The 24,242-nt window shown below is 36.1% G+C and overlaps 2 protein-coding genes across 2 annotated transcripts; both read left to right on the top strand.

Moving 5' to 3' along the window:
- Positions 1-164: 164 nt before the first annotated feature.
- Positions 165-9,365, top strand: slc35b1 (solute carrier family 35 member B1). Its single transcript, XM_073857481.1, has 9 exons — positions 165-706; positions 1,672-1,775; positions 2,953-3,083; positions 3,160-3,190; positions 3,640-3,800; positions 3,903-4,029; positions 6,824-6,930; positions 7,082-7,224; positions 8,291-9,365. The coding sequence occupies exons 1-9, from the start codon at positions 585-587 to the stop codon at positions 8,352-8,354; spliced, it is 990 nt and encodes a 329-aa protein (XP_073713582.1). The 5' UTR covers positions 165-584; the 3' UTR covers positions 8,355-9,365.
- A 1,467-nt stretch (positions 9,366-10,832) lies between these two features.
- Positions 10,833-16,294, top strand: ndufa4a (NDUFA4 mitochondrial complex associated a). The gene is made up of 4 exons (XM_055194455.2): positions 10,833-10,993; positions 12,200-12,288; positions 12,515-12,575; positions 15,996-16,294. Exons 1-4 carry the CDS (start codon positions 10,952-10,954, stop codon positions 16,050-16,052), a joined length of 249 nt encoding a protein of 82 aa, XP_055050430.1. The 5' UTR covers positions 10,833-10,951; the 3' UTR covers positions 16,053-16,294.
- The last annotated feature ends 7,948 nt before the right edge of the window (positions 16,295-24,242 follow it).

Here is a 24,242-nt window from a genome sequence, read left to right as displayed (position 1 = left end):
AATGACATGAATCAGCTTTAATGGCATAAGTTACTTAAAATCTGTCTACATTTCTCCATCCCTAAAGTAACAGGCAGCACGAACAGACTCACTGTGTAACGGGTCCGTTTCATCAAGCGTCTCTGACGCGTTCATGAAAACATTTATTAGAGAGTGTCCATGCAGCATTTCTCATTTACATGTCCTAAATGTCCAAAACAGACATATGTAATAATTAAACCCTCTGAACACAGTATTTGAAGATAAGTGACGTGCATTCATCGCACATATAAATGTCGAGGATGCGGACGTTTGGACACGGCTAGCGCGCGCACATTTGTGCTGCTTTTGTTCACTGATTTGTAAAAGAAAATATATCAAGTTGTCAGGGCAATAGTGTGATATCTTCATTATTTTACGACGCTTTACGGCTATACAAGTAATAGCAGAGAAAGAAGAGTCTCGTCATCAACTGAGAGAAGAAGGAGAGTCGCGTCATCATTTCCGGGCCGTTACTAGCCGGTAGAGTGGATCGGGACGCAGGATCGCGGGGTACTGGGAGCGGAGTGGTGTCCGTGTCCATACCGAGACTGCAGGACAATAGCATGGCCACCGGCAAGGGAACAAGCAAACCGTCGCTTTGGCAGAACGAACGGCTCCGGTTCATCGTCTGTTTCTTCGGCGTGTTCGTCTGTTACTTTTACTATGGGATACTGCAGGAGACAATGTAAGAGCATGGGAAGAGTATGCATAGCATTCTAGATGTTTCTTTATGTACGGAAGACCGTGTGCTGAAGTAATGTACAACATTATTTGCGTCTAACTTATATATATATTCATTTTTATTCAAATGTTTAGTTGTTACAGCAGGAGGGTAATCTGTGGCTATGTTTTAATAGTAAGATAGGACACGAGTCACGACTCTTTAGTTATTTCTCCTTGCCGGTTATTCTGTCTGTATTTTCTACACTGTATTATAATAGTGTAGAGTCCGTTAGCTTGCCATAAGTTACTTTACTTTTCAGAGACAGTGAACTCTGATTTTTGACATTTATTGTTATACATTTGTTTCTAAAACCTGAGCTAATTTTGCAAACTTTTGCCGTATGGAAAACCTTTGACTATACGCCCCCTTTCTTAAAGTTCCGCCCCCACAGGCAAGCTAACAAATCCGAATGTCAGCTCACCAGGACGCGTAAATGATTGACGGGCAATGAGCATTTCTCAGTGGCTAAAGAAGCACGGGCCACTCCCACTTCTTTTTGGGTGGACTGTCACATAATACAGGTGTCATCTTTTCACAGGACCAGTGTTTCATTTAAATTTACCAGATAATATTACAGTTTGTGTGTAGTGTTCAAAATCCCTGAAGGTGTGTGGCCTAATTAACACAACTCAACACAATGCATTCCCCTTGATGCGTCATGATAATGGTTTGTGTCACATGGGAACTGGTTTTCTGTTGTTAATGTACACCAGACATCGATTATCTGTAATATCTTACCATGTTTAAATCTCTGAGAACATTTTTCTATAAAGGAAATCCTTTTTATTAAGAATTAATGTAAGAGTACTTCATTCACAACAACATATTCATGTACTCCAAGTGTTGCTTTTCTTACCATTAACAATTATCAAGTCTCACTGTGAGCTTCAGTCCCATAATGCTTCCGTTTTTTGTGTCTTTTTTAGCACGCGAGGGGAATACAGTCACGCTGGGAAGAAAGAGAAGTTTCGTTACGCCACCACACTTGTCTTCATCCAGTGCATCATAAATGCTGCTTTCGCCAAAATCTGTAAGACTTGCCACATTTATGCATTTGGCAGATGCTTTATAAAGTGACTTACATTGCATTAAAGGGACACTCCACTTTTTTTGAAAATTTTCCAGCTCCTCTAGAGTTGGACGTTTGATTTTCGCCTTTTTGGAGTCCATTTAGCCGATCTCCGGGTTTGGCGGTACCACTTTTGGCATGGCTTAGCATAATCCATTGAGTCTCATTGGACCGTTGGCATTGCGCTAAAAATAACCAAAGAGTTTCAATATTTTTTCTATATAAAACTTGACTCTTCTTTAGTTAAATCGAGTACTAAGGCTGACAGAAACTTGAAAGTTGTGATTTTCTAGGCAGATATGGCTAGGAACTATTCTTTCATTCTGGCGTAATAATCAAGGGCTTTGCTGCCATAACATGGCTGCAGGAGGTGCAATGATATTATGCAGCAGCCGAAAATAGTCCCCTTAGGGGCGGTTCACATATCGTGTCTTTTGCACGCTCAAGTTTGTTATTTCAAATGTAGGCGCGCTCATAACGATAGCGACGTGTTTGTTTTTTTCCAGGCATGACTGCAGCGTATCAAGTTAAAAACATTTCAACTTTTTAGAATGTCCCAAGCGCACTGCAGTTCATGTTACAAGAACAACCAACCAGTTTTCTGCACGGTTTAGACGCGAAATGTGAACCGCCCCTTAAAATCTTTCAATGGCATGTGACTATTTTCAGACACTGCGTAATATCATTGCACCTCCTGCACTCATGTTACAGCAGCAAAGTCCTTGATTATTACGCCAGAATGAGAGTATAGTTCCTAGCCATATCGGCCTAGAAAATCACAACTTTTCATTTTCCGTCGGTCTTAGTGCACGATGTAACTACAGAAGAGTCAAGTTTTAAATAGGAAAAATATTCAAACTCTTTGTTTATTTTTTGTGCAATGCTAATGGTCTAATCAGATTCAACGGACCACGCCAAGCTATGCCAAAAATGGTGGCACCAGACCCGGAGATCGGCTGAATGGATTCAAAAACGGTAAAAATCAAGTGTTTAACTCTAGGGGAGCTGGAAAATGAGCATATAGTGGAGTGTCCCTTTAAATACGTGATTACCTTTGCATTGCTAATGCAATGGTCGACCGGTTGGGATACAGCAACTTTCTGTAAGAAATTTCTTATTCTCATTTCTGTGTTTGTAGTAATATGGTGTTTTGATGGCGCGAAGCAGGACCACACAAAAAGCTGGCTATATGGCGTGTGCTCTTTGTCTTACCTGGGCGCCATGGTGTCCAGTAACTCTGCATTGCAATATGTCAACTATCCCACACAGGTCTGTATGACTCATTACTTGCATATCGCCCTCTCTATCTCGCACCATTGAGCTTATGATTCTTGATATTTTTTAGGTGTTGGGAAAATCCTGTAAACCAATCCCAGGTAAGATAATATCATCCTTATCTGTTGTAATCACACGAACGCAGATTCAGTCAAGAATGTAAAACATGCTGTACTGGTTTGACTGTAGTACACCTCAAATTACACAATTTTCACACAAAGGTGCAGCTCTCAAGCAATATATCTATGTTCGGTTGGTCATAATAAACCAAGACAAAACTACGAACATACTTTTACTAAGTGGAACGTGTTTACCAGTAAAATCCATTGGCAAAATGGTTATAAAAAGTGAAGAAACCTCACGGAGTTGTTTCCAGTTGGTTTGATATTTTGTTGTGTAATGCATGCAATAGCATTAGCAAGTGTGGCCAAATACTGTTGGGTGTCAATGTAGCTCCAATTTCATCCCATTTAAAAGTTTTTTGTTTAGTGACTAACACAAGAGTATATATTTCCTATGCGCTATTTATTTATATTTTTTGTTTCCACAGTAATGATTCTGGGTGTCACAATCCTAAGAAAAAAATATCCCATGGCAAAATATGTGTGTGTGTTATTGATCGTCACTGGGGTCGCCCTCTTCCTCTACAAACCCAACAAAGGCTCCACCACATCAGATGAGCACATATTTGGCTTTGGAGAAATGCTGCTGGTTGGTCTTTATTCCACATTTTCCCCTAGAGGATGACCAAGTTTACGATCTCTTGTCCTCAATTTTAAAATAACCTGATGTGTGGCTTCTCTTTGATTGTAGCTGCTCTCTCTAACCCTGGATGGGCTGACAGGTGTTTCTCAGGATCACATGAGGGCGCGTTATCAGACGGGAGCCAATCACATGATGTTAAATGTCAACCTTTGGTCCACGCTGGTCCTAGGAATGTGTAAGTATTTATAGAGGGTTAAAGTGTTCCAGAAAGTTCTCTGTATCATTCATATTTTGTAACTGACTGAAGCAGGAAACCTATATATTCTGTATATTTAAGATGTCTGTCTGCCTTACTTGACTTATATTGAATATGAACAGAAATATAAAATATAGTTTTTAACGTTTTAGGAATATGTATCAATTAGCTTTTTATTTAACCTTTAGGTTTTCTAAAGAGTGTGTTTTTCAGCCGATTTAATAATTATCGGTTTCATAAATCTGCTTCATATTTTTAACCCAGTTTACAATTGCGAGTATGTGAGGGTTAAGACAAAGGGTTTAACAGCACCTTGTTAGGTGTTTAACCTGACAAGGAACACTGTGCCGTACACGGTACACCCCTTCCCTTGCACGTGAGGCTGCATTACGTCATTGTAACTTTGAAGCATTAAATCTTTAAAATATACTGTCATGCGGCACATTGTTGGAAAGCTTAGACTTTAGGGATTCCATTAAGCGCACACACAAAGCATAATATGATTTTTAGCAGTCATAAAACTGTAATCTAGTTGTTAGTTACCGGAACCGGGCGGCGCCGATTTGGGATATTTACTTACCTTCATCCGCTTCGGTGAAATTGTCCAAAACAAATTGTTCATAAATCCCCAAAAGTCCAAGAAAATGGAATATCCAAGCCTTTTAATCCAAAACGATTTGTTCATCTCACAATCTTGACGTTTCTGACCAAATTACGATATAAATAGTGCATACAATTAGTTCACTAATGGACATTCGTTCGAATCTCACTTTTCATTCACGATTTATAATGAATATATTCGGATGTCATGTTTATTGTGCAACGTCTGAGGAACAAATACGCCCCCTTGTGGAATTTCAGCCGTTCCATAAGAGGCTACGGGATCGTTCACCCAAAAATGAAAATTCTGTAATTTTCTCATCCTCATGTTGTTCTAAACCTGTATGAGTTTCTTTTTTCTGATGAACACAAAAGAAGATATTTTGATAAATGATGGTAAGCACACAGCTGATTCGAACCATTGACTTCCATAGTAGGAAAAAACAAATATGATGGGATTCAATAGGTACCGTCAACTGTGTGCTTACCATCATTTATCAAAATATCTTCTTTTGTGTTTATTAAAATAAAAAACTCATACAGGTTTAGAACAACACGAGGGTGAGTAAATGATAACATAATTTTTATTTTAAAGTGAACTAATCCTTTAAAATTGGTAGTTTAAATAATTTTGTTATTCAATTTTATTATTCTTGAAAAAAGATACATAGAGTTACGAAAAAAGTATTATTTATCTGTGTTGTTATTTTATTATAAATGAAAATCATTCAATTGCAATCTTCCTTGTGTTCATTCAAAATAAATGTATTTTATTTTATTTACCATAACATTTCTATTTAATAGATGTGTGCTGTGTTTAACTTTTAAATCTATGTGGCAACTATGGCTACTTTGCTGAAAAGAGAAGTTAAAAATGATTTCCTTTCCAGAATAAATACACAAACGTCATATATTAAAGGGATAGTTCACCCAAAAATAAAATTCTGTCATGATTTACTCACTCTCGTGTTTTTATGAATCCACATAAATTTCTTTGTTCTGATGAACACAAAGGAAGATATTTTGAGAAATTTTGTAACCAAACCGTTCGTGGACCCCATTCGCTTCCATAGTAGGAAAAAAGAATACTATGGAAGTGGATGGGGTCCAAGAGTGGTTTGGTTATTGTTAATCCAGGTTTGTGACAACATGAGGGTGAGTGAATGATGACAGAGTTTTCATTTTTGGGTGAGCTATCCCTTTAATTAAGAACTGTTTGTCAGGACATTTATGCATGATTTGGCAGACACTTTTCGACTTGCAGTGCATTACATGGTATACAATTTTAATCAGTTTCTGTGTTCTTTGCAATCAAACCCATGACCTTTTGTACTGCTAATACAATGCAAAAATCATTTGGGCTACAGCAGTGTTTCCCAATCCTGGTCCTCGCGCACCCCCTCCAAAAAGGTTTTAGATGTCTCCTTATTTAACACACCTGATTCAACTCATCAGCTTGTTAGGGAGACATGTTTATCATTTTGGAAGGAGGCTGATTAGTTGAATCAGGTGTGTTAAATAAGGAGACATCTAAAACTTTCTGGGAGGGGGTGCTCGAAGACCAGGATTGGGAAACACTGGGCTACAGGAACGCTATTTCTTTAGTGTGTGTGAGTTTGTCATCCAGTAGGGGGAGCTCTGGCTCTATGGATAATGTGAGTGTTGTTATGATGGGGCAGGGATGTCAAAAGCAGCCCTGCTGATCTCCAGCAGCTGTTCGGTCTGTCTGCTTCATCTCTGAAAGGCATCTGTTCCACACTTTTAATCTTTAATCTCATCACACATGCATCAAACTTCCTTCCTTCCAGGCATCTCATTATGAAACCAGAGGAATCTTCCTATGGCGCTTTCTTTTCTCTAAGTTGTCAGAAATTATAAAGTTTTTCTGCTTTAGTTTCTGTTCAGACCATGCAAAATATGACAGAATAGCACATAACAAAACCAGAAATGTGGAATGGATTTGGATTTGGCGAGTAAATAAAAGATTTTCCATTACTTTTAAACAATCAAATTGTCCTAGGGGCAAATCCATTTTTTATAAAAATAATGCAAAGTTTTATTTCTTCTAAATGTTTATGCCCAGCATATTTTCTCGAAGCTAGTGTGGCAAAAGATTATCTGAACCGTGCTTATAACCTTTGCTTGAAATTTTTTATCTCTCTCCTCCCCAAAGCTGTGCTCTGGACGGGTGAAGTGTGGGATTTTTTGACATTTACTGAACGCTATCCTAACATCATCAATAATATCCTTCTGTTTGGTATCACCAGCGCTCTTGGACAGGTAGGTTTGATTTTTGTGTGTACACAACATTACCATCATTTATATACACATTCCCATTAATAATAATTGTGTACAAAATAATAATAAACATTACTAAAAGTGCCACATATTTTGTTGTAATAAACGGCCTCTCGTCATGATCCTACCCTAGACCTTCATCTTTATGACTGTGGTGTATTTCGGACCACTCACCTGTTCCATCATCACGACGACTCGGAAATTCTTCACCATCCTGGGTTCCGTGCTGTTGTTTGGGAACGTCATCAACACTATGCAGTGGGTCGGGACAATCCTTGTCTTCCTCGGTGAGTGAACTGAAAAAAAAAACGTTCAGTGTATTTTTGTTTTGTAATATATTGTATGTTTACTATTTGTTCTTTTGGATCATGTTTAATTTTCCACTCTGTCAAGTTAGTTAAAGGAAAACACCATTTTTCAATATTTTACTATGTTCTTACCTCAGCTTAGATGAATTAATACATACCTATCTTTTTTTATTGCGTGCACTTAATCTTTTTACAGCGCATTGTGAATGTGTTAGCATTTAACCTAGCCCCATTCATTCCTTAGGATCCAAACAGGGATGAATTTAGAAGCCACCAAACACTTCCATGCTTCCCCTATTTCAAGACATGAGTAGTAAAAGGAGTAAGAATGGTGGCACAAAATAAAACGTGAGAACTATACTGTATGGCGGAAGAGCACTTCGACTTTGGGCGCAGTAATATTTACGTGAGGGGGGGGAGTAGTTAGAGCGATGATGTTACTGCGCCAGAGGCTTATATTTTCGTTTCTTCAAAGTATTCACCCTTTGACTAGATTACATCTTTACACACTTTGGGCATTTTCTTAACCAACTTAATGCGGTGCATTCTGGGATGTTATTTTGAGTCCTTTTGTATGACTTCCCATTTTGGTGGGCAATTGTTGGCTGCTTTTATATGCCTGGTCCAACTCATCCAACGAAGAAAAAAGTTAATTTGATATCTGTCTACAATGCTATTTTTAAGCGTGCCGACAGGGCCGGTGTCCTGCAGAGTTTAGCTTCAACTTGCCTCAGGACACTTGCCTGGAGTTTCTAGTATGCTTAGTAAGACCTTAATTAGCCGATTCAGGTGTTGGATTAGGGTTGGCGCTAAACTCTGCAGGACACCGGCCCTTCAGGACCGAGTTTGGGCACCCCTGGTTTAGATCATCATGAGGGTTATTAAGGTCATGAGACGCAGATTCGGTTCCTGTCCAAACTTTTGACTGGCAATGCTTATTAAAGTTGAGATTTTCTGTATCTAGCAGTGCTAATAATCAGTCAAGAGAACATAGAAGGTGGATATTTATAATAAGCCTGACCATGACTCTGCTCTGTCTTCCTCGGACTCGGACTGGATGCCAAATTTGGAAAGACTCCTAAGAAGACGACGCACTAAAGATTGTCTGTGTGCGGACTCCTACAGAATTTATCCTCTAAACACTTTACAGCACTAATTCCATCAGTGGTTTACTGCAGATTTTACGTTTTAGCACTCAAAGTATTGTTATTATACTCTGAACATTTAATTATGGGATATATTTGCCTTTCATCTCTCCAAATGGTATCCATGGTAACAGTAAAGGTGCAGACTACAGTGTATCTGTGCCTGTTAATAATCTGTTATGCTGAAATTTTAAAGCAAAATCAAAACGGATAAAGGTTGGATAAAGATCCTATTTATAAACCGTAGTCTAAAAAGTGCTCACAGTTTGAATGTACTTCCTGGAACACTCCCAGCGAGACAACCACTGAATTTTTAACTACCCAGATTCATCCTTTTTTTTTTTTTGACATATTTAAATACACCTACATGTCAGCCGAGAAATGAGACAGGCGGGTTCTGCCCTAATGTTAAGGCAGTGAATCCTGTTTTATTGTCAGTGCATTCCCCAGGAAGTGTGTATGTCTGCCTGTGCGTGCTGTTTATATTGTGTATGAAATACACACATATCATTTACAGATTGTGGGAGGCTGTTTTTATAAGTTCACAGACAGACCCACTTAGATATTTTTTGTCAAAACATGAATTTTCATACTTAATAATGTCATATTTATATTCAAATCCTGAGTAATCTCATGTGTCGTCTTGGAGGTCAGTAAAGAAGCAAAGTTTTTTTTTTTTACACAAAAAAGATATAATCTTCATTGTATTGTATCCTTGGGTAAGAATAAAAATCATATTTTATAGATGAATTGTAGTCTGCCTATCTAAGCAGGGATCTACTTGGAATTGTTATGAGTGTTTAAATAAAAGGGAAACCTAATCAGGTTGCTGGATAATGCAATTGACCAGCTGTCACTGGGGAACGTCTGCCAAATCCTCTCTCATGTCTGCCAGCGTCATGTTCTCGTTCTGTTTGGGAAGAGTAAACAATTAAATGACATTAAACGCACAACCCTAGACATGCGCCTGTGTGTAATGTGCCTATTTTCAGACACACCTTTTAAAGTGCATGTACTCATAGGTGGTGTGATAACACAATAGTGTCGCAGACAATGTGTAGTCCTATCTCTGGTTCTCTTGACAGGACAAGAGCAAAAGATGAGCACTTAAATCGGATCAAATGTACCTGACAAGAGTCAACACTGCACATCTCATAAATGTGATCGCAGTGACTGTTTGTTTAACAGGAACTTTGAGGAAAGGTTAATGTGCAATTCAGAACCGAAAATGAAATTGCGGGGAAACAAACACGGCCGGATGTCAAGAAGGCAATCTGATTAAAAGAGCTAGCTGAGGAAAACTGGCAGCAAAGCAAAACTATATTTTCACACTCGCCATTTGAACAAGCTGCCCTGAGGGCGTCACAGCAAAAATGGATGATGAAGAGTTTTTCTTCTTTTTCTTTCTCGCTTTGTTATTTTAATCTCAAACTCATTTTTATGATGAAATTTCAAGGTTGTTTTGGCATCAAGTCCCATGAATGCAAAATGCAGGATGAAGTGTAGCTGTGGTATTTTAGATCAATGCACAAAATTCTGTGGTTAGAAGTAGTGATATCTTTTGAGGCAGGCCTAATGTTAATAAAATTAGTTTGTAATCATTGACTTGTTGTGGAAGTGTGGTTTTACATGCTTTAATGCATTTTCAATAATGCTGTGATTGAGCATCTATATATACAACAAGGCAAAAATGGCTGTTGAATCCTGACTGTTAATTGATGGAAATCCTATAATATGACAATGCAATAAAAATAATAAAAAACTAAATAAAAATTTAGTTTTGATAGTATAAATTTTAAAGAAATATATATGCTTTACCACAAAAATAAAAAAAATATTTACATTATAATAATTGTTAATTATAAAAAACATTAATTATATTCAGTACGACATATTTTAATAAAGAAATTTAATGAGAAAGATATTACAAAAATAATAACGGTCCTAAAATCGACTTTTATATTGTATACTAGTTATGACAGATTGATCTCTGACACACTTAAAAAATGACATCCATTACCAACTCAAATTTTTAACTAAAAAGTAAAAAAAATGCTTACAAATGTGTTTAAAGATCAAATCAAAACCCATTAACTGTACAAATTGAGTTACTAACTTGTCTAAGTTAGCCTAACTATTACATGCACTTTATTAATAACGACCTACACCGACCTTCTCTAACCCCTGCACTACTACGTTAACAGCACACTGAAGTACGTCCGTCTGTATTTGAGGGTATCCAAAGCAATGCCGTTACAAAATACCTCAACATTTAATAATACTCTGAAAAATCCCACCTTACACATATTTACATTAACCATCATTTTAGTGTTTTGTGGAATAATAATAATTTAAACTGTCAATATGATGACAAAATATCCTCAACATACAAAACTCTGCTATTTTAAATCAGGCAAACTCTGTAAGGTGCCATGGGTCCCATGTGTCCCTTCCCAGTGCTGAAAGGATTGTACTAGAGCTCACGTAGGCCGCGTTTAAGCCGCACTCTTCAGTACATTTTGGGAGTTTTGATTCATCTCATTTATCACAATGCTGAACGTGATCAGTCGGCAACTCAGGAGCCACCCTGCCGTAAGTGAATTGTGATTGTGAAACGGGTTTACCTTTATAAAACAATATTTGAGGAACGTGTTTTAGAACCGTTACCGGTTAGCGTCACTGCTATGGAATGCTGTACATCCTGTCAGTCTAGGACACATATACCTTACTTATCAACAAAATAAATGTTAAAAATATTGTAACAGAAAATCGTTTAGTGCTAAAATGCGGCGTCCTCACGATCGCGCCACGATTAACGTTGAACATGTCGGGCAAGCTAACTTAAACATCATACATAGAAAAGTCGTGTATATTTATAAACTTATCTCTAAAAATTTAAGTTTTAAGTTACATAGTGCTTTGTTTTTCGTGTTATACGCCTCGTTAATGTGTTGTATTCGTTAGAAACCACTCTTGGTTTATAGCTGAAACTGCGCAATCATGTCGAAGTGTCAAATCATTCTCGAGTCTTTTGACTCTTAACGAAATAAATAAAACACACTCGTTATAGTGGACGATGATTATGTGATTTTTTTAATATGACTATCGTTTATTTCAGAATAGAATAAATATGCATACTTGATAAAAGCAAACTCCGGCCACAGGTGGCCCGCCTGTCACGTGACGTGACAGCACTGACATCTGAACCTCAAGGACGCGCGTGTTAAACTGAGGACAGTATGGCGTAAACTATTATTACTGTCATTTACGTTTTCATTAGTTGTTAGTCTTCATTTGTTGGGACTTTGTTTTTATTGTTTAGTTTTGTCCATCTCTTGGACTTTATTAAGTATACACAAACGCAAAGTTGAATTTTGGGGCACGTAGATACTGTTTAAATGATAATTATTTTGACTGACTGGTGACTTAAACATGAAATTAGAACCACACAGATTGTTGGCAGACTAAAAAACATCAAAAAATCACTTATCAAGTGCTTATTGCAGGGGTTGATCATATTTTATTGCCATAATACCAATTGAATATGTATAGAAATAACTTACAATTACTCTAATCGCCTTTGAAAATAAAAAGTAAAGGTCACTGTAATAAAAATTGAGATTTACCTTCATGTTGTTCCAACACTGTATACACCTGTTGTTGTTTTTCCATTGAACACAATCATTTCTTTTTTTAAACATGCTGCTACGTTTATAATGGCTACATTTGTCAAGCTCCAATGTTTTGTTGACATCTTCAAGTTGTTACAGTTGTTTTTTTCTCCATTTCTCTCTCTAGCTGATCCCACTCTTTATTTTCATTGGTGGTGGATGCACCATGTCTCTTTCATATCTGGCTCGCTTGGCCATCCGTAACCCGGATGTCTGGTAAGCATCTGTGCAGTAAAAATAGTCCATTAATCATCTGCCTCTCACCACTGATAATAAAACGCAGGCCTGTTACCTTTCATTGCACCTAACTTGAAGAGAAATGACGTTTGATTTGGAATTGGTCTGTACTAATTATTAAAAGTGTTTTAATACCTTGACCCAATCAGTTTTATCATGCATGCTCTTTAAATCATTTGCAACCTAATTTGCTCCATCTCCACAGCTGGGACAAGAAAAACAACCCAGAGCCCTGGAATAAACTGGGCCCCACTGACCAGTACAAGGTATGAGATCACAGTGACCTTCAGTGCTTTATGTCAGTGGCGAGGCTACATAAGGGCCAGGGGCCGGATTCACGAAAACATTATTAAGACAAAAAATAAGAAAGTTCTTAAGATAAATTATAAGAAGTGCGTAAGAATGTTCCTAAGTGCAATTCTCAAACATTTCTTAAGAAGTTTTCAATTTTTTTCTTAAGAATATCTTAAATTTGTGTCTTAAGAATAAAATGACAAGGTTTTAAATGAATTAAGATACCCTGCTAATGAGGTAACAATACACTTATCCATTAATCTTTTCACTACCTTGCGATCATTAACGCGATACAACGACTGATGCATTAGACTACAACAGGATGTTATTCGCTGTTGTAACAGAGGCCAGCTAGTATTAAAGGCGGAGCCCACGATGTTTGAAAAACGCTTTGGAAAAGGAGATGGGCCGACTACCAAAACACACTTATAGCCAATCAAATCAAATCAAATGCCGGGTTGCGTATGTGTGGGGCGGGTCTATCAACAGAAGGTCCAGATTCTATTGGGGTAGGGGCGTGTTTGTTTAGGTGATTTCAAATATCAACATTGGCTTTCAAACATCATGGACTTCGCCTTTAAGGCAATGCGGTGCATAAATATAATTCCATAATGTCCCAATCGGTCCGTCATGCTGGTCGAGCGCTCTGGGTGTGCGTGCTTCACTCTCCGTGCCTACGGCTTCGTCTCCCGCGCTCACGCGTCAAGAGATGGACGTGGAGGGTGAAGCGTGCCCGCGGTTTCGGAGCCCTCGACTCACATAACGGAGCGATTACCGGTTCGCCTCCCGCTTAGAGCGACTTTTAGCTGTTAAGTAATTTCACAATGAATGTAGGCTATTATGGAGGAAGTTAAATGTTTGCTAATATTATCACTAATACTTATTTACTACAAAATACAACATGTCACATTTAAAACAATCACATTAACTTATAAAACATCTTATATTTTTAGATTTAAGACTATTGTAAGGTTATCCTAACTTTAAGATGTTATTTAAGACAGTTTATTTTTCGAGAATTGGAATTCTTAAGGAACATACTTAAGGAAAAAAATAAGAACTTTCTTAAGAAGCTTTTTTGAGAATACAAAATATTCTTAACTTTTTTTCTTAAGCTTGAATTTAAGATAAAAATGGCAGATTTTTCTTCTTAAGAATGTTTTGTGAATCCGGCCCCAGGTTGGCACTGGCCCACCCAGTCAGAAGAGACACAAACTTTTTTTTGTGGAAAGGTCGAAGAAATAGCGCATAAATTATAATAATCTCTTTAATAATAATCACTCATAATAATATGCATAATTCAGAAATAAATAACTATTTATATAGGAAGTTTATCATTTGCATGTGTTTCTAAAACGTGCAAATGTTAACGTTCAAGCCATTTTAATATTTTCCTTATTTCCATTTTTTGCTGATCTGAAATTATTCGATCCATGATGACTCAAAAAACGTAATGTAATTTGTTTAACCACTATATTGTAAAATAAGGTAATTTGAGAGTAGACATTGAGGTCCACCCTATTTCACAGAGGTCCACTAAATTAAAAAATTCTGGCCTCGCCACTGCTTTAAGTGTATTAGGGTTTTACCAGTAATAACATCTTGATATTTACAGATTACAGTTTTATTTTGTTTTACTTGCGATCATCTTGATATTAAATGCTGTGGGTTGAATATAAGTTAACCTCTATCAGAAGCGTCTGTGGTGTTTTCTTGATTATCAAAGAAAATAATTGTAGTATTATTCATATATTTGATAATATTGCTTAGCTTGTGTGTGCCATTTAATATCCAATCTTTTAAAACGGTTAAGTTTAAATGCTAGTTTTGGATAATACGTTCAAAGATTGCAATAACAGACAGTATTACAGTTTTTACCAGACGCTGGGACACATTTTTCAATACTTGGGTCACTTTTGCAAAACTCTTCACAAAGTTCTCCTAACAAACTTTCAGCTTGGCAGAGCAGTTCATTTCACATTCAAAATGCACTACAACTACCAAAACACTTTATTCAGGTCTCAAATCAACTCATTCTTCCACAACACTTGCAAAAGTTGACAGCCGACAAACACACTTTGTCACCCACAAAACAATGACCTAAAAAACACTAACAACATGTAGCATTATACAATGTTTTCTCTGTTTATAATTCACTGCAATATATGTTACTGGAATGAATTAGACATGATGCAGAATTCTTCAATATTTAATTTTTAATTTTTTGTAATTCCAAATACAACAATTTGTATACACACCATCCTCTTCTCCATTTGGCCAATTGTTTTTATAGCATTTAATTTTAAGATTTAAAATATATTTCATTAAGATATTACTGTAGAAATGTAGGAAATTGCTGTCTTAATTAGTTTTGTATTATGTTATTGTTTTGAACATAAGTTTAAAAGTTTTGAAAACAGTATGCAAGCATGTGCAAATTGGCCTGTATATATAAAGAGTTTTGGCAGTTTTTGTGTCTGAGTGAGAAAATAATTCATGAAATTTGAGAGATGTAGTCATTGAATGCATTTTCTGCCAAAGCAATGATAATTGATCCTCAGTTTAGCCCACATAGACTTCTGTTGTGCTCACTGTGTGAGGTGTTTTGCGGGAGTGACCTAAGTATTGAGAAATGTGTCTTAGCATCTGAAAAAAACTGTAAAGGAGAAATCCAACCATAAGAACTACGTCTCTTATGCATGCAGTTTATCAACCTACAATTTAGATAACTTCACAACTCAATTACAGCTTAATACACTGTTTAGTACTGAAATGATTACTGTGAGCACTTCAACAAAAATGCTGCGCATTTCAGGATTAAACCTTTCCGAATCGCATTTGCCCCATAGACCTCCGGTGTAAGTGCATTACGAGTGTTTTTACAAAATCAGTGCCAAGTCAAAATATTTGGTGCTGATCGAGTCCACTGCACTGATGAAATAATTAGAGCTTAACTTCTTTGAATCGAAAACATTTCTTTAATGTGATGATAAAGCAGGCTTCAGGTTGTTATACTGCAACAGTAATGTTAAGTTTAAAAGCTAACTGACCAGCCTGCGTAGTAAAATGCTGCCATTGTTACCAAAGTGCTGTAGGGGATCATATTAAGAAATGTGACTGAAAGACCGTATCGAGACCTAATCTTGGATCTTAATGAGTTTAATTCATTAAGCGCTTCACAAGCTCATTTTGTGTTCTGTTAGTTGCCACAAATCTAATCAAGCTTGTGCCTTAATGTGAATTTGATGTGCAGTCAAGTTCAAGTTCAATACTTAAACAGGCAGCAGTTAATGGATTTAGGAGGGTGCGTGTTATGCTTATCTTGTTCAACTGCTTAATATGGACTCTCAGTTTATCAATTAGAATTTCTAATTCTTCTTTTTCCTTTAAAGTTTTACGCAGTAAACATGGACTACAACAAACTAAAGAAGAACGGTCCTGACTACTAAATGTGTCCAGGGAATCCAGACGCTGTGCTGGACCAAATACTTGTTTTAAAACTAAAGAGCATCAAGTCCACATTTTTCATCAACAATTCTTTCTCCCATTATAATTTATGCAAAAGAGACTAAATAGGTTTCTGATGTGCTAGATTTGTCCTTAACTAATTGAATCTGTGATGTCACTTGTGTTTTCTTTTTATTCTTTGTTGAACAAATAATAAAACAGGGAACCTTACAGAGAAAAACAAGCTGATGTGTCATCTTTGAGTCTGTGTGTGTGTGTGTAACAAACATGTATACAGTGCAATGAAAAGCTGAGTGTGTACATGTTTCAGGTACAATCCAATATTTTGGATTTACTGTCGTTTTTTGCATAAGATTTGTTTAATTTGGTCATTGGTCATCTACATTGGTTGCTAAATAAATAACTTGTGTCTGCTATATGCAAAGAATTATTTACTTATACAAGTTGGTGACTTGAAATAACTGTTAGAAAGCGAAGGATGGAAACTAAGTTTTGCCTTTATTAAGTCCACTGTGGCGCCTTAGGGCTGAACTGTAACACTTATATATTTTATTGATTCATATGATCTCTGAATAACTTTAAATATTAGTAGGAATGCTATCAAGAAAGGGTAAAGCTAAGTTCTCTCTCTTATCACAAAAAGTTTTCTGTAGTAGTCAAAGTCTGGGGGGACTTTAACCACTACAGTTAAAGTTTGTTTTAATAACAACAGTGAGCAAAATGTAATTTTTATATTTAATCTCCTAAAACCTGAGCTTTGGTTTGTATTTTTTCAGATTTCTTCCAGCTATTTTGGGGTTAGGAAGAACCAATAAATATAATAACTAAATATTTTTCATTTAAATTAACATGTAGCAGTGTAATTGTCCACTTTGTGTACAACAGGTTCCAGTTACACAGAATTAAGTATTGTGGTGCAAACAACAAAAATATGCGGTTAATGTTGCATGATTAAGAGGTATCACATTTGTTAATAAAGAAGAAGAGAGAAAAAAAGTAGTACTTTTAAAATATAACACGTTTTCATAGCTTTTTTCTTACTTTTTTTTAAGGGGTACTGTATAATTTGAAATCATTCATAAAATGTGACCGATTTGGTTTACAAAAGGTCCATTTGGTTTTGTGTATATGGTACTTTTATAATACAATAATTCATTGTACAATATATTGTTCATTACTTTCGAAATTATAATCTCAAAATATCAAATACACAAATTTCCACATCTTTCCTGAACCACAGTAAACAACATCTATGTTCTTACCTAACTAATGTCAAAGTACCGCATTTGCACCGCAGCGCCCTCTAGCGAAAATATGAGAGACGACACCCGTTGGAGATGTTGATTTTGTTTTTCTTAATTGCTAAAAAATTTTAATCCATAATTGTCAAGTATTTACTCAAACACATGAACAATAAATCCATATTTTCTTATCTACGTTTTTTATCATTATCTCAGTATGAATGTTGTTATACAACATAATGGGGTATTTCCATAAAGATTTATGTGTCACATGTAGAAATGCATACTGTATGATTTTTAAGAGCAAAATAATTTTGGATTGATTGTTCAATTTAAAATTTAACGTTTTTTTTTAAGCATTTTAGTTTTGATTTAGTGTTTAGACTTTTGATAAGTGCGTTCAGGAAAACTTCTCTCTGCGATAAAAACCTAACGAACAACAAACCGATATCAAGCTTTAGACAAGGCGTATGTGCTTATGTGTTGTAATAAAACCAGTGTGTCCTCTGAAGAGAACAGTCTGCTTTTAGCTGTTTCTTCTACGCCGGTAATGCCATTTTTCCGTGCTTGATGACTTTGGCAAATGTCACAGGGGCGCGCGCATCTCTTCATTCAGACACGAGAGAGCGCGCGAGAAGATGAGCTGCAAAATGTCAAGGAGACCTTCGCGTGCCAGAAGCTTTAAAACTTCACCCGCCTTCGCAAAGGTTATTTCACATTTTTTTCCTCTGATAATGAAAGCATTGTTACGATGGGTGTTGAGATGGGAGCTGTTCCTACCTAATGCTTTCAAAGACTGAAAATCATAAAAGTTAAAGGTGCTGTAGCGATTTCAGCTGGTTTACTAACTTCTGACAGACGTCATAGATGCGCCCGAAATCGCGTGCTGCAACAGTATGCAAGGTCGATATACAGTGTGTACAATCAGTATGTAGCCTAATTTGTGTAAAATAAATACAATACGAATATTTCTACCCTGACATATTACAAATTATGACAAGGATTCTGACATATTATTTGACAGCAGATGACTCCGTGCCGGATCTGTGCCAAAGTCAGCAGCTATTGTGGGAATCCAGTGCAGATCCAAATCGGAGTCGTCTGCTGTAGATTTTGTGGACACTGTCCCTATATGAAAATAAAATACCCCCAAAAAACATGTTAATTTTTGTAAGGGGTCAACCAATCAGGCATTATTTTATTAAAACTGTGTCTCACCTAATACGTCACATTTACAGCTCAGATGATTGGATCAATAATCTTTTAGAAACTGAATGCTTCTGATCAAAGATGCGCCTGTCATTCTTTTGGGTATGCTGACTGAGCAACTGCTATTAAGAAGAATGGTAATAGTAGCTTTGTCAGTCCCTGTGTAAGAAATCACTTCTTAACAAATTGAATGGTATGAATTATGACAGGAATGTATTTATACTGCACCCACACATAGTATAAAGAATGTACTCCTTTAATGATCAAACAGTTGGTACTTTATCTAATTCGGTACAGGCTGTCACCGTACGTCACTTTTGATACAGGGAATATTTGAAGAGCTCAGATGCAAAAGCCGCTGACCACCACCTGCGTCATAAATGAGATAATAAATGAGATAACCGAAAGCCTTTGGCATAGATTATACTTTCACTTTTAATCCAAATAATCCCAGTTCCAGGCCATTCAGAATACCGGTTTGCTGGCAGAATCCCAAATGATGCGTTTGTATGAGTCAGATTTCAATTGTCAAGGGGCAAGAGTTTTTTTACTCGATTGAAGGAAGTTTTTTAGAATATATTTGGATATTGACAGAATTTTTGAACCTTTGACCTTTATCCAGAAGGGACAGTGAAGAGTGACTGGAGATTGGAAAACGACCGTGGATCACATTCAAACTTGGGTCCTTTTCTTTGTGAGTACTTGAACCTGAATGTGGCAGTCACATGGATCACAACGCCCCCTAATTTGTGGTTTAGTTTCTTAATTTTAACATTTTGAATTCTGACTTTCATCATTTGCGCAACATGATCTCACAAAGTTCTGTGGTATAGTCACGGAATATTTTGCTCATTTATCCGTGTCATCGTCACGGATCTCTGCATTTTTCCATGTCCGTACCACTGACTTTCTTTTCCGTGTCAGTTTCACGTATTGGGTATTTAATTGTTTTTTTGTTTTTTGCTATTGTCGCATGGGTTTGGGGTTTGGGTTAGGATGTCACTTTAACTATTGGTTTATACACATTTTTTCTATGTTTAAAACAATTGTCGCCTGACATTAGGGTTAGAGTTGAGTTAGGATGTCATTTTATGTAACAGAAAGTCGCTCTAACCCCAAACCCACACGACAATAGTAAGAAAATAGGAAAAACAATTGAGTAACCAATACGTGAAACTGACACGGAAAAGAAAGTCCGTGGTACGGACATGGAAAAATGTGGAGTTCTGTGACAATGACACGCAAAATATTCTGTGACTATACCACGGAAATTCGTGAGATCAGGTTGCATTTGCAATGTTTTTAGTTGAATATTTTTTGGGTTTTGCGACTCATTTATTATGTCTTTTCCAAAAAAGTTTATTTAGATTTAGAGGTTTTTGCCAAAAAATATAAATGCACTGCATAATGTTTTAAACCTGTACTGCACTAACATGTATCAAGTGTGGTCAATGGGCTATAAAAAATATTTTTATTCTTCTGCCAAATTGTTAGTTTTTATTCTTGTGTGTTTTGATATAGCTGGAAAATGTTCAGTAAATATATTTGAAAAAAAAATATCATGCGTGCACTTGAAGCGAAAGGTAATAAATACCAATGAAGTGACATTTTTGGGTAAAAAAAGGCATTTCAATTACTAACTAATAACCTTTGTATTGCAATAAAAATGAAACTTCTGAACCCAAACATAAAATCCAGATAAAAAATGCTGATTTATAAGAAAACATGTCAAGTGCACTTTGAGCATTTGTTGATGAATACTTGATTGCATCACTAACTAGTTTCATTGTTTACGGCGCCCAGACACATGTTTTTCAGAACACAGATTTTCTTGTTCTACAGTAGGTCGTAAGTAATTTTTTTGTACTTAAAATGAAATTAGCACCTAGTGATGTTTTGATTATATTTTGAATTAAGACAAAACATTAGAAGTGCGGGCAATGTGTTTCTTTGAAAGAGACTGTACTGTAATCTCAGGTAGACATATTACTAGTCATATTCAAGTGACATGAGCGCTTTATTCAGAAAAGGACACTATAAAACAGACTAGCAGTGAATTCAGGCTGTCTGTTACCCTAGGGGTCAGTCTCACGAGTCTGTCATCCATCTTCCTGACCTCTGACCTTCCTGTAGATGTGGGCCTTTGTGTCAGATCGAACTGCAGGTAGAATATAATGAGTGTGTGAGGAAAGAAAGTGCCATAGTGTTGAAGATGATCTAGTGCAGGTCAAATGAGAGATCAACGTGTTCTAAAACAGAAACACACGGTCACAAACACAGAGAGAATTATTAGCTCACTGTCAAATCTTCTCTTTGAATATTTTTCAATTTTTTTACTGGCCTTTAAGAACACGGCTTTATGCAATTAGCGATATTTGCAAATATATTAAACATACTCCAGCAGCTTAGATGGGAAATAACTCATCACAGAAACTGTCAGTTACAGTCATTCAGTTAGCATTTGGAACGGTTCATGATCTCCATTTATCTCCATTTATGCATGTACATTTTAATCTCCGGAGCTGATGATTTCTGACTTTTGTGTGAAGATCCACGATGAGCAGTCGTGTGTTACTATAACATTTATTATTTAGTGCTCAGACAGATTTGAATAATAGTTGCATTTCTGTGTAAGCTATATATGAGAAGTAATGTGATATATGAATGTGGGACACACAATAATGTAAACAAATATTGTATGAATAGGAGACACAATGGTTTAATTTGCATTTCTTAAACTTGATGTCAATGCAAAACATTTCTGTTCTGCTTTTTATGTTTGTATATAACATGTGTGAATCTCCCTGTGAAATTCAGATCTATGATATTAGGAGGTTCAAAGTTTGATTTGATCTCAGTCTTTGATATGGCCTTACTACTACTAAAGATATCAAGGGTATACATTATACAGAATGTTCTTTACATTATGTAGGGTAATTTGTAGGGCTGTGCAAAAATATTGATACAGCTAACTATTTTTTTAACTATACCTTTTTTTACATTTTGATAAAAAAAGAAAAATTATTGCAATGTATTGCAACATGCAATGCATTGTATCGCACTGCGATACGCGGCATCATGGCGCACGTATCGCAATACGTATCGTATTGTGAGGCCCTTGCCGATACCCAGCCCTAGTAATTTATGTGTCTGCTCATTTTTATTAAAGGGGACATTTCACAAGACTCTCTTAAAATACCCCACAGAAAATTTTTAATAACATGTTTAAATTGCCACTTTGTAGGTGTGAGCAAAAAATTGCCGTTTTTGGGTGTGTCCTTTTAAATGCAAATGAGCTGATTTCTGCACTAAATGGCAGTGCCATGGTTGGATAGTGTAGATTAAATGTTGGTGTAATCCCCTTCTGACATCACAAGGGGGGGCAAATTTCAATGACCTATTTTTTCACATGCTTGCAGAGAATTTTTTACTAGAAGTTACTAGGTCAACTAGTTAATTTTCCAGATTGATAGAAGCACTTAAATATAACACTTAAACATGGAAAAAGTCAGATTTTCATGATATGTCCCGTTTAAGACAAGGCAAATCTAATTGTTTGAGTGCCATGTGGAAAGTTTCACTAGAAGTTTTATTGCAGTCGTCTTGCTTAACTTTATATTAGTCTGTGCTTGTGTATTTGGTTATGGATTGTCTTGATATGAGAAAGTAAGCTCACAAAAGGAACTGATGTGTAAATATTGAATGTTTAATAAATGTTCACTCACTGTAAGCTCTTAAAGTACAGACTGTCTTTGCTTTCTTTGTTTTCTCAGCTTACATAAAGAGACCTTATTATATCACCTCGAATGTTATTATAAGATTAACACCAGCAAGTTATTCAGGCAAATTTCCTTATCATTATTTCTGCTAAGACTGGATGGGCAGGTGAACTAGTGATCTACTTTGACACCGTTTCCTTTTCTTTGTAACCACCCAAATGCTGTTGTGCATAGAAGGCACCATTCATTAAATAAACATCTGCATCAAGCATTTTTATTAACTACAATTCTTTGCAAAAGTTGTTATAATCTCTCATCTAGTCTAGTTTTATAGATGTGCATGTAATAGGAACATATGTAGGCTTTAAATGCTGGGTCAAGTAAATAAATCTAATCTACATATCCTGTATGGTATTATATAAAAAGTTAGGGACATTTTTTTTATGTAACCCTGTCTGTGAAAGTCACTTTTTGAGATTTATGGTTTTCCATATAAAATCACCATACAATGTAAAGAACATTCTGTGATACCTTTAATATTGACTTGGATAAAAAGATTGAAATCAATGAGTGAAATCAAACTTTTAAGCTCCTAATTTCATTATTAGATTATGAGACTTATTCCGGGTATTCCTGTTTCTCACAGTGCAAAAACGCATAGGTTAGGTGAATTGGAGATATCAAAGTGGCCTTCCCAAGGTGTGTAGATCAACTTGTGTTTGTTACTTGTATATAGATTAACCAGTTATCGCCATGAATATAGCCATAGGAATATATTAATATATGGTAACACTTTTGTTAACAATTAGTTAATGCATTAGCTAACATAACTAATAATGAACAATACTTCTGCATTTTTTAATTTTAATTAATTCCAGCATTTACTAATACATTGAAAGGTTAACATTAGTTAATGCACCATGAACTATGATGAATAACTGTACTGACATTAACAAAGATTAAAAAATGATAAAAGCTATATTGTTCATTGTTGGTTCATGTTAGTTAATGCAATATTTACTTATACCTTATTGTAAAGTTTTACCTAATAAATAAATAAATCTTAATTAGTCTGGTGGTATCTGCATCCAAAAATGTTACTGTAAAAATATTATTCATTTAAATTGACACATTACAGCCTGCAACATGCTTGTTAAAAATGTTTATAGTTTTATCATTTTGTGGTTTATAGTAATATGAGCCATTACTTTAACCTTTTATGACCCATCCTGCTTTATAGTGGCCTTTACTACCCTCTGGATAATGTAAGATTGCTAGTAATCCACTGACCAATCAGATATCTTGCCTGACACATGCTCAGTGCTGCTGACAGGTGAAGTAGAGTGTCGATGGGGAATGGGCTGTTTCGATTGGATTATAAACCGAGTGTGCTTGTGGTTGATTGGATTAGAGCGAGCACTTAAAGTTGATTGGATTACAGTGATGGATGGCCTGGAGTGTTGACGGCACCTATCTCTGTTATCTCTGCTTCAGGCACACAGTTTTCTGCCTTTGTATATATCATGTGTAGATTTGTTTTACAGTACTTAAAAAGTAGAAAACAATGAGACTTGTTTCGTACTTACCTATTTGATGTGATTTCGTGAGATTGAACATCACCCTCTCCATTCTTTATGTACCCCTGTACATCCATCTTTCTCTGTTACATTACATACAGTACGCTGCAAGAAAGGTTGTCTGTGTCTCTGTAGTTGTTGGATGCTGGATGATCTTAGGACCAAATCCATATTAATAGCTGTAAGGGTGAGTCAGTACATTAACCTGGATACATTAGCACGAAAATGTGTTTTAATGCACCGTTGTGTGAGCTGCACTAAAACAGAGCCCTGTGGAATAGCGGGTCTGAGTATTTGTAACACTTTAATGTGTGAATGATAGGTGTCTGTGAGATATGCCCATAAGGTCACAACTTAGATCTTAATATCTTGGTTGTTTCTCTAAAACTGCAATGAAATAAAATTAGTCATCCTCAGTTTTCTCT

Source organism: Misgurnus anguillicaudatus, chromosome 19, assembly GCF_027580225.2.
Source record: "Misgurnus anguillicaudatus chromosome 19, ASM2758022v2, whole genome shotgun sequence".
NCBI classification, from domain to species: domain Eukaryota; kingdom Metazoa; phylum Chordata; class Actinopteri; order Cypriniformes; family Cobitidae; genus Misgurnus; species Misgurnus anguillicaudatus.
The sequence above is the reverse complement of the archived record's forward strand: the minus strand, read 5'-3'. Positions and strand labels throughout refer to the sequence as shown.

Excerpts from the sequence above, each read along its gene's own strand:
- slc35b1 (XM_073857481.1), top strand. The coding sequence starts at position 585 with ATGGCCACCGGCAAGGGAACAAGCAAACCGTCGCTTTGGCAGAACGAA. Across the intron at positions 3,084-3,159 it reads ATGTCAACTATCCCACACAG|GTGTTGGGAAAATCCTGTAA; the intron begins GTCTGTATGACT and ends GATATTTTTTAG. Across the intron at positions 6,931-7,081 it reads TCACCAGCGCTCTTGGACAG|ACCTTCATCTTTATGACTGT; the intron begins GTAGGTTTGATT and ends ATCCTACCCTAG.
- ndufa4a (XM_055194455.2), top strand. The coding sequence starts at position 10,952 with ATGCTGAACGTGATCAGTCGGCAACTCAGGAGCCACCCTGCC. Across the intron at positions 10,994-12,199 it reads AACTCAGGAGCCACCCTGCC|CTGATCCCACTCTTTATTTT; the intron begins GTAAGTGAATTG and ends TTCTCTCTCTAG. Across the intron at positions 12,576-15,995 it reads GCCCCACTGACCAGTACAAG|TTTTACGCAGTAAACATGGA; the intron begins GTATGAGATCAC and ends TTTCCTTTAAAG.